This window comes from Propithecus coquereli, unplaced genomic scaffold (genome assembly GCF_000956105.1).
Source record: "Propithecus coquereli isolate 6110/MARCELLA unplaced genomic scaffold, Pcoq_1.0 Scaffold23, whole genome shotgun sequence".
In the NCBI taxonomy this organism is placed as follows: Eukaryota; Metazoa; Chordata; class Mammalia; order Primates; family Indriidae; genus Propithecus; species Propithecus coquereli.
Window position 1 is genome coordinate 38437 of NW_012147841.1, and position 11590 is coordinate 50026.

Below are 11590 nucleotides of genomic sequence, written 5' to 3' on the forward strand. Positions count from 1 at the left end.
TAAAAAATAAAATAAAATAAATAACTACAATTTAACAATAGTACATTGATAGGTTTATCGCAACTTGGCATGTGCTTCATAGTTTCCAGAATGTGCTATTGTCACTGTGCCAAGAGAAAATGAGTTTCATTAGGGTATAACTTTTCCCAACCAAAGTAACCAGGAAACCATAGTGTGGCCAGAATATATATTTACTATTGTAAAAGGTTATTTTAAGATTTTTAAATCTATTATCCAGGTAACCTCTTTTTCTATCATCAGAGCATTAGGGAAACTCAATTTGTATACAGATTTTCTTAGTGAGCATAACATGATTTAATAATTTGTATTGCCTATTGTTTTTCTATTATTAGCACACCTTCCTTTAAATAGTGAGTTGATTTTAAATTCATTATTTTTAAGAAATGTATTTAAAAGGCCTGTACAGTCTTTCAGGTCATCTTTTAAGGTTATGTTACCTTTACAATAAATGCTGTGTTTGGGAACAAGTACATTTAACTCTACAAAGTCTCATCCTAAAAGAAACTGCTGCAGATATAAGGACATGTTTTATATAAAACGTAAGTCACGATTGCTTTAAACTATGTGACTCCGTTGCCTCACACAACCTAAAGACCTGACCTCCTTTCATATTTTAATAGATAGAACACTGAACCCATAAAGGGTTTTATTGTTTGATGTCCAGAGAGCACGGGGGGTATGGACATCATGTAATAATGTGTGTGTGTGTAAAATGAAATGGTAGAGCTAAAAACCAAATGGATGAAACTGTTACGGGGAAAAGATAATACCATTTACTATTATTTAAATGATTTAAATGACTATTTAATGATTATTAAAATGACTAAAATTCATGTTAAAATTGCTTTATTTTGATATTTTGCTGTATGTATACACCACTTAATGAGATATGGTATTCTATTTTCTACAATATCTTACCCTCTGTCCCTTCCAGCCAAAGACCATCAGGAACACAGCTTTTGTTAACCACAGTTGGATTCATTGACTCATTATAATGAGTAAGACAGCCTACCATGTGTGATCCTGTGGCATCTAAGCAAAAGGGTTGTAGGAGAGGTTTGTTATAGGATTTTAACCATGTAACGTGTTTTCGGAAAAGTTCAAGGAAGTGTGGTTTTCCTCTGGATTGGATGCTGTCAGAAAATTGGAGCGGTTTTATGATTGGATATCTTAATCCTTTTTTTTCTAGAAGGTGGAAGGAATGAAATATACCTATATAATTAGTGTGGGAACAATATTTACTCATTTTACCTGAGGTGGAAGAATCTTGGTCATTTTGATTAGGATAGCATTCTTGTTATGGTTATGGAAAGATCTTATTTTTGTCTTGTTCAAGCAAGGTCAGAGAGTTATCTTGTCTGGTGTTAATTTTTAGTGAAATTATATATGTTCAACAGGAGACCATGGCTTATCAACTAGAGACAGGTCAATGTGCCAAGTAACTCAATTATGCAGAGAAGAGGCTGTTGGCACATTACTTTTCAGATTCTAATGGGTTCAGTACTAAAGCAGGATACTTTCAATTAACTATCTGCACACAGGGAAGCCAATTCATATTACAGAAATTGAAAATTTCCTATGATAATTCAGAAGATTTTGCAACAGCTTTGTTTCCCAATAGCTTGTTATTCCTTCTCTAGAGAAGTATCAAGAATGACTTCTTGTTGATCTATTCCTCATGATAGAGACGGTTTCTTCTCTAAACCCAAGGATAAATATTTGCTCTTGATTTCTAACATTCTCCATTTTCAGGCAGAAAAACAGACTGATATAAAAATATTAATGGCACAAAAGTGATATTTGTAGGTAATTTAAACCCTGCTGAAACATACCTCTCTGATTCATTTCAACTCACTAGCACGTTTTCTTCAAAATGGAAAAAGGATTGTTTATTATTTTCCCCTCTTCATTAGAACTCTGATTACATTTATTTAAATATTCTGCTTTCAAGTAGAACTGCTTCAACTATTTCAGATAATTTTTGAAATAACACTGCCAAAATCACATAACTGAACATGTAATTATTAATGGTTTTCCTCTCCAAAATCTTCCCCAAATCATGAGATTATCACACTTGAACTAATCTGGGTCACCACTGAGGTACACTGGGGCTTATATAGAGCTTAAATTTACAAGAGAACACAGAACATTATTTTTGTCCTCTGTAAGGAATACTGTGTCCTTACTTGGCAGAAAGGTTACGCGCTTGTGCTTTTTTTGGTTTGGAGAAGGAATGGCAATTTGCCACTGTTCTTTTTTGTCTTTTTTTGAAGAAGCCTTTAATAGCTCAGTTGAATAGAAGTAGATAAATGCAACATTCTTTTCTGGAAATGGGTTGGATGTTTCAGTGCAAAGAAAATAGGAAATTAAAAATAACCAAAAATTATTGCCAGAATCAAACCTTAAAGTGATTTTGAGAAGCAAATTTTCTGGACCAGGAACCAGATATCTGTGCACACTTGAACAAAAACAAGGCACTATTCAAATAATAGCCATCCTCAAAAGATACTGACATGTAAAATATGATGCTCTCATGTAGTTGTTAAATAGTAAATGGTGTTTTAAAGCTGGATAGCATGTCAAATAAAATGATTCTTCTAAAGAGAACACAGGTTTAATTCAAATGTGTATTTTAAAAGCATAAATATTTATTTTATGTAGTTTTTCTGTTAATGGTCATGACTGTAAAACTGTTTCTAAATAGAACAATTCATGAAAAGCATGGACTAAAATAAATGCACATACTATTAAAAATTTAGATGACATCATTTATATGATTTAAAATTTTAGTTCTTCTGGTAACTGGATTGTGACCTGGTCTTCCTCATTTTACTTTTCTAGGTCAGCTTTTCTCCCCACCCCACTCCTAAATAACGAGATTAGAATAGATGATTTATAAGGTAACTTCTGGTTAGTCTATGATTCTAACCCATACATTATTGGCTATATTCATAACAGATCTGTTTATTTTCTACCAAAGTAACCGAAGCATATATTTTATACTGGATGAGATATTTATTTTCTTAATTTAAATAATTAATATTTCTTAAGTATGATTTCCAGAGCACTGTACCAGCTGTTTTGAGACCACAGACCATTACAGTACATATTATATATAACTATTTACATAAGATGTGTTGCTAAACTCATAGATTTTATATTACAGTATAATGTACATCAATGTAAAGCAATAAAAAAATCTCAGAATTTTCAAAGCATATCCAATTTAAATCAGAATAGAAACAAAGTGAATAGTTTGATATGTTCTGGGAAGTCAAATGGGTGCTTTGAATGACATCCTGTTTGTCAGGAAGGTGAAGTCAGATTGAAGTTATATGTGTCCAGGGACACAAGCATTATCACAGAAGCTATGCTGTTGTCCATACTTGCCAAACGGAGAACGTACTCTCTTTTTTGAATGGTAATATGTGTCCGACCCCATTGTAAGCACTTTACAATATTTTTCCTAGGTCTAGGTTTTCTGTCCATTTTACAGATGAGAGGAATGGAGCAGTCTTAGCAATTTGCCTAAGGTCATAGCCTAGAAAGCAGCAGAGCCAAGACTTGAACATAGGCTGCTCCCAGAATGAATATTTGATCAGGCTGCTTTTTGCATAAAACTAGTTACCAACACAAATTGCAGAATGTATATTTTCCAGTGATGTTAATTGGTTTGATAGAAACATCTTCAGAAAGAGAAGCAGAGGTGCACAATGTTTAATTTCCCTCTGTGGTCTTTAATTATAAAACATCTGAAGTACCACACCTCAAAATTTTATTACACCCTGCTCCTACCAACCAAGATAATGTGTGTAAACTTTACTCATAGTTACTTAAGTAATTGCCAAATCAAAAATGTCCTTTGTGAATACGAAGCAAAAATTGAGAAAAAACAGAAAGTACTAATGTTTTGTTCTTACTCATTTATGAACAACACATGTCTTGAAGGAATGGAATCCCAATTTGATATAAAAATAGCTTATCCTTATATTGTGCTTAAAATGTGACAGGCAGTGTTCTAAGTGTTTTTCACATATAAACACACTTGATCCTCATAACCACCCTTTGAGATGGCATAAAATTATTGCTATTATCATTACTATTTTACAAATAAGGAAAGCAAAGCAGAGGATAAGTAACTTTCCCATGTCTTACCAATTTGTCAATGTTAGAAACAAGATTTGAACACAGAGAGTCTGGACTAAATTCATATTCAATATCATAAGAGTGTGTGTGTGTGTGTGTGTGTGTGTGTGTGTATGTGTGTGTGTGTATGTAAACTCATTATCATTTTTTAAAATTTCTTTGGCATTCAGTCATTCAGCAAATATTTATTGAATGTTTCTATGTGCTGGGCACTATATTATTATGCCCTAAAGACTTAGCAGTTAATAGGCTAATCAAGAGTTCCTGCTTTCATGGAACTTACATTCTAGTGTAAGAAAATGGATAGCAAACAAATAAATAATTCTTACAGATTGTGAAAATTGACCGGGGAAAAATAGAGAGATGTGAAACAGAGTAACTGCAAAGGGTCAACTTTAGGTTGCATGATCAGTGAAGACATCTTAATTTTAGTCATGTGCAGACAAAGTTATAAAAGAGATAGGAAAATAGTTTTCAAGAAAGGGAGGTAGACAAAAATAAAATTGTATGGAACATAAAGTTTTAGACATATTACAAAATGTTAAGCTGTCAACCATTTGAGAGCTATGTTGACTAGGAATTGAAGAGATTGCCGTAAGGGTTAGGTTGTATACAGGTTTGATTTTTCAAAGTTTATTATTAAAGAATGAAGGGATGCAATTTAATATCTTTTAGGAGGTGAGAATGGCATCCTAGGTGAGTGATATGCCACATGACTATTAGTGGTCCTTGAATTTTAAATAGAGAAGAGGAAGTGTCCTTTGTTTATTTGTAGCTGAAAATGTAAGCTGGTTAATAGGTAAGAGATGAAGTTAATTAGACAAAGTTAGAGACCCCTGGAGATCATAATCAAAACTTTTAATTTAATGTGTAAGTCACTTGGGGACACTGAGTTTTTTAGAATCAATCAGCAATTGTTTGTTTAACACTCACTGCAATATAGGCTTTTTTTTACTAGGAGAAAAACACACAAATTTACTTAATGTATGTTTACATGACACAGGAGCTCCCTCCCTCCAAAAGAAAAGAAGACTCAAAGAAGAAGTTATAGTAGAACCAAATGCTTATATGCTGAGATGGACAGAGACTAGTAAATTGGGAAAACATGACAAGGCAAAGACGTGTAGGCTAGGGTGGTTCGTTGGGTAGCAAAGTGCCTAGGAAGAGCTGGCTTTAATAAAGTTTGTACAGATTTCTCTTGGCTTCAACTTCCTGCTGTTGATGACAAGAATGTTACTTTGCTCCTGGCATAGGGAAAATGTCTTCCATATGGAGATTTTATCTCCTACTTTCAGGAAGAAAAAGGGGAGGTCAGAGCGACCTTTCTGCACTGATGTTTTCTTTAAGTGCTTTTAGTTCAAAATAATCCATATTCCAAAGTGGCCTATTTTGAGTGTCATGTTTGGAACTCCTTCAGTATAAAGCCTATATTCAATTGTCACCAGTTGCCCCAATAATGTCCTTTCTAGCCATTTTTCCCAGTGCAGATTCCAATCCAAGATCCAGCATTGCTTTTAGTTACCCACCAAGGAACCTCCCATCGTCTACACCCCCACTCTCCCCCTTTCAAGTCTTCATTATCCATCATTCCATACCCTGTGTATACATTATTTAGCTCCCATTTATAAGTGAGAATATTACATTTTACCTTTATAACTGTACCCCTTTTAAGGTCTAAGTTCAGAAAAACAATTTTCAAAGTTCTAATTACTCTCCACTAAATTTTTTCTCAAAAACTCAGATTATTTTTTTCTGCCCTGGGCTTCTTTGCCAGCAGGTCTTTCCTCTAATGATAACCCTTCTGTGTATAGGAGTGTTTTACTTGCAAATTAACAGCCCTGCACATCAAGTGCTTTTATAAACAGGTTAAAGTGCTGGAAGGAAGATGTTTATAGTGATAGATAACAATTTTCAGAAGTAAATTGAAACAATTTTTTCTTGGTTTATCATTCTTCATCTACATTTTGAAATTTTTTCCCCTTCTCTCTGTCCTTAGTAACCTGGAAGTTTATTATCCAATTATCCTCTTAAAATGGTTTTTGGTTAGATGAGATGGATCAATGACTTAATCCTTTGCTGAAGTTTTTGTTCAAGTTTCCTACTCCATCTGAAATGCTCTTATATCCATTATTGCTCTTTAGAACTGGAAATATCTTACTCAATCTTTAAAGTTTACCTCATTCATTTCCTTTTAGAGGAGTCTTAACTGCTCTAGTTGATGTTCCTCAATACTCCCATAATACTCTTGCAATAGGGGCAATGTTGAAGATATGGGCTTTGAAATTAGAGGACATAAAATTTAGTTTTGGCTATGCCCTGTAGTAATTGTGTGGTCTTGCACAAGTTACTATGTCTTATAAATCTCATTGTTTTTATCCACACGTTGAGCACACAGAGAACTTCTAAGTTTAAGTAATAAAATTAGGTATATAAAACACTGTCATTTGCCTCAGATGTTATAATAGCATAAATATGTTTCTTGAATAAATAAGAGTATAGTACATTTTTAAAAGACTTTTAGCGATAACAAGACTTCAATCAAGCAAGAAATTGTGTTACAGATTTTTGGATCATATGGGGCTACTAGCCATGATGCTTGTATTCATAAAGACCTTTTCTCGGTTGTCTTTAAATTGTAGCAAATACGAATTTATCTAATACAATAGGATGACCTGTTCAAGTTGATGCAGATAATTAGAAACATGACAGTCGACAAACAGATATTTCATAGTTATCCTAATGTAGTGTGGCGAGAGAAAGCTCTGGAGCCAGACTGCCTAGGTTCAGACTCCAGCTCTGCCACATCATAGCTGAGTCATTTGGGCAAATGCTTAACTCTCTGTAACAGTTTTCTCCTTTATAAAATGGCGATAATTATAAAAATATTAATAGTTACATAAATTGAATAAAAAATAAACTTTGTGAGGATTGATTTAATATAAGTGTTTATAACAGTGCCTGGAATTGAGTATACACTGAGTACTTGCTTGCAATTATCACTGAATGTTAGGCACTTTGCTAAGTGCAGGGGATTCTCTGATGAACCTTGGGGAAGAGAGGCATTGAGCAAGTAAGCAAACATGAATACATAATTTCAAATTGTGGTCATGTCAAAAAGAAACAAAAAAAAAGAAATTGTTATGAACCACATAACAAGAAGGACTAGAATGGGAGTAAGAAATAAGGAGTAAAAAGGTAAGCATTGTTACCATGGGAAAATATTTTGCCATTTTCTTTCAATGTTGTAGTATATTTTTAAAAATAAATAAATAATTTAAACGTGACAACTTATATCTTTTATTTTATTCCTGTAAAACAACCTTGCATAATTTGTATTTTTCACATATGCAAGTAGATGTAGTTGCTCAGAAAAGGAATAAATACATTGTTTATTTTTATAGCCTATCAACTAAGAGTGTGCCAACCTCCACCACCCGTACCCAATGCTGAAATTTTGACAGAAGATGATGAATTTGAAATAGGTAAAGTATGTTAAATTGCTTTCAGGGAAACATACTCTTAGCAGAGGTATTTGTTTGAAAAGAAACAAAAATAAAGAATAGTCGTAGCCTGTCTTTAGAGCCTCTTCCCCTGGGTTGATACAGATTGTTTAGAATTCTTTAAAAAAGGAGAGCAATGAAAAGAGAAAAGGGAGTATTAGGCAAGGAAAATGAATTTTGTTTTTTCAGAATGTACCATTAGAAAACAGTGTTGGAATCTGAACTGTATGCTGGTCATTCTTTCCAAGTTATTATTTTGCTGCCTTCTGACACTATACTTCTAACTTCTGTTCTTTGAATTCAGGCCTGAGCCTGGCTCAGTAAAATGAAGGGTATGTAGGGTATTTTAGAAGATGTATTTGATTTCTATATCTTGGAAAATACTTGATTGATTGCCCTCAATTTGATAATAAATAAATTACTAAATAAAGAACAAATTAACTGAATCTGGAAAATTTCTCATAATTTGAAAAATGATGTAAGAAGACATCTTAATGTTGCCATAATGAACTTTTATCATTACTATTTAATATTCATTTTGGTTGAGACAGATAAAAAAAAACTGTCAGTGATCAATATAAATCTAATTTTAATACAAAAGCAATAAATAGAAGCCTTCTAACTACTGGATATATTTTTATTGAATATCCTACCTATACCAACCAAATTATTTCTTTATGACTATTGCTTGTATCCAGCCAGTATGCATCAGTACAGATGGACTGGTAGTTTACTCTTGTCTTCAGTTCCTATTGGTCAATGCCGATTAAGTACTGGTTGTTCAATAGTTTGAATATTACTCCTGCTTATAACTAATAAATTTTTTATCCTGATTGAGAATGACTGAAGAAGAAAATAGTCTTCTTTTACAATTGAAATATATGTTTATTTTTACCATTGCCTTGTTGCTTATCTGAAGCCGCCCTCCTCTCTCTCTCTCTTTTTTTAATAGGTGATATTATTAGGTATCAGTGTCTTCCAGGATTTACTTTGGTTGGTAATGCAATTTTGACATGCAGGTTGGGAGAACGACTCCAGATGGATGGAGCACCTCCAGTTTGTCAAGGTACCAGTTCTTACGATTATTCATGCCTTAAATATTTGTTTTATGTTTAACACAATATCTACAAAATTGAGAAAAATCTATTATATAAATATGAAATATTTAACTTTCAGTAATGTTATAAGTTATACAACTCCTATGCGATCTTTCATTTAGAAATATTCCATTATTTCTCAGATTTAACTTTAAACGTCTTTGATTCTTTCAAGGTTTAATTTTTCTAGTTTAGCCTGAAGTCAGTTCAACTTACTTAAATGATTTTTGCTCTGAAGGGTGGGAATGGAAGTGGAAAAAAGAGACATCACTTTACATAAAGGCTCCAGCGTTAATTGCTTTTGCTTGGAAACAGTTTCTATTCTAACCACTGTGTTCATTTAACTTTACTGCGTACCTGTTAAGTATGAAGATCTGAAGAAAAAACAAACAAAAAATACATTTTAAGTGGCCTTTACCACTTAAAGCCATCATGGGATAAGCAAGATGGCAGTCATACAGGTGACAGCAATACAGTGTTTAGGAAAGAGGCCAGGAAGCTATAGAATCATATAATTTTTAACTGTTTGTGGGGGAGGGAAAGATTGATGGAGGTGTTGTTCCCTGAGTCATGAGCTCCAAATGACGAGTGAGACTTATCCTGGTAGAACAGAACTAGAGAAAGGACAATCTAAGTGGCAGATGCTAATGCGAAAACACAGAAGTGAAAAACAGTGGGGCATGGACTTCAAGGAATTTACTATGTTATAAGATGGTGATGGGCCTTGAATGATGCTCTGGTGCTGTGATGTTCAGCAATCATTTATTTTGATTTGTCTAGCCCCTAGTCCCAGAACAGTGCCTAACACACACTAACTAAACATAATATTGGTTATTTGAATAAAATCAAGTTGTATTTGGTTATCCTTTCTACATGTTTTTGGATTACTTCTTTCATTGGAATTTATTCCTGAGAATATGGAAATCTGTTTCTTGTGCAGTATCTTAACTTCTACGTTACGTCTAAAACAAAAATTCTGTTTATTTTTCTATACATGTTATAAATAGGAATTAACATTTGATTTTCTACCTAATCGGGATCCTTACAAGAAGATGAAAGAATTTTCACAAAAGGCTTTTACAGTAACAAAAAGAAAGACAGGTTAGGAGGTATACACCATTTTCAGTGTGAGAATTTCTTGTGGTCTTAATCAGTGCTATTAGAACATCTTAAAGTTGCTTGGGTATTCTGCAATCTATCACTTGTATTCTAAAAATTATATGTCATTCATGCAGCTTTCTCCTTCATGAAAGACTACTGTCTAGCCCCTTGGGGTTATGTAGAATTCATATTCAGATATTTAGATATGCAAATGGAGAAGGCAGGGTATCAGCCTTTTGGGGAACTATAGCTGGGAAGATAACTTGAGCAGACACAGGAGGTGTGAATGAGTAATTACATAATGGGACTTCTATCTTGACCCCAATATATAAGTTACATTCTGAGGTCTGGGAGGGCAAGCTTCTTGCTTTTATATTTGGATCCCAATTCACCAAAAATTTTATTTAATTCAAATAAACAAAATAACCCAGATAACCTGGACATTTCACAATTCCTTATTTCTCAGACTTTCAATGTCTTATTTCCAAAATCAGACTTTCCTGTAGATTAGTTGTTGCAGCTCTTCTTATTCTGTCTGCTGTGGAGAATAAAAAAAAAAAAAAAAAACAATAAATGTTTTCTCATGATAACACTTCAGATACTAGCTAAAAGTTAATAAATCACCCTCAGAGTGAGTCTATCTAGAGTTTCTGTATCAATTAATAAAGTGTTTAAGCCAAAAACCTGACTTTATGTTTTTGTTTAATTGAGTTAACTCACAAACTTGTTAAAAGTTATTAGTCTGGAATCTGCTAGAACTAATCTACACTGTTTTTAGTCTATTTTAAATTATTTGATTATTTTCACTCTTCCTAAACAAAGCAGAATCATTTTTGTTCTCTGTTCTTTGGATCCTCTTTAGCTCTCTATATTCCACTTACAATGTAGAAAACAATTCCAAATATGATTTTTTAAAAAAAATTCAATGTAAGTGAAATCTAATGAGTGATTATATTTGGTGGCTTGAAAACATTGAGTACAACTGAATCTGTGAGACTTTTGGCACTGTAAACTTTCTGGGCACCAGTTTCTTATATGTGTAATGGTTTTCCAATGGTTGGGAAAAAAATGAAAAGAAAGAAGAAGAAATAAATGTCTTATCTTTTATTTATCTATTTATTTATTGTCCAGAAAAGTGGTTCACCTTCTATGAAGAAAAAAAGAAATCAATACTATAAATTTTTAGGTCATACCCCCAGTTTTTGAATGATAAGCTTAATACAAGTTGTCTCTTCTAACAAATAATTCGAAGAATCATCTGCTTTATCATTACTGAACATGAAAGCAGAGTGCTCTATTTAAAATGTAGTTTTCACTGAGGTTCTAAAAGACTAGCACTATTTAATAATATCTTTCTTTGACAGTGCTCTGTCCTGCCAATGAATTACGGCTAGATTCTACAGGAGTCATATTGAGCCCTGGATATCCTGACAGTTATCCAAATCTTCAAATGTGTGCCTGGAGCATTTCAGTGGAAAAGGGTTATAATATCAGCATGTTTGTAGAATTCTTCCAGACAGAAAAGGAATTTGATGTTCTTCAGGTGTATGATGGTAACCAAGGGTTATATTTATTAGATATGCATAAATTAAGTCCAACTGCTCTAATTATACATGCAGACTTTCAGTATAAAAGTAATTTTTGGATCTTAAAGTTAGTTGATTAAAAAAGTGATTTTATAATATATTTTTAGAAGTATCAACATTCAATTTACCTTTATATCAT

The 11590-nt window shown here is 33.0% G+C and overlaps 1 protein-coding gene across 1 annotated transcript in view; it reads left to right on the forward strand.

The window, feature by feature from the left end:
* Positions 1-7568: 7568 nt before the first annotated feature.
* CSMD3 (CUB and Sushi multiple domains 3) overlaps positions 7569-11590 on the forward strand; it is a gene marked incomplete at its 5' end in the record, with an annotated part of 107701 nt that continues 103679 nt past the window's right edge. The window contains 3 exons of the mRNA XM_012645293.1: positions 7569-7649; positions 8620-8733; positions 11230-11418. Of these exons, the coding sequence (XP_012500747.1) occupies positions 7569-7649; positions 8620-8733; positions 11230-11418 (384 nt within the window). The remainder of the gene's footprint in view (positions 7650-8619; positions 8734-11229; positions 11419-11590) is intronic.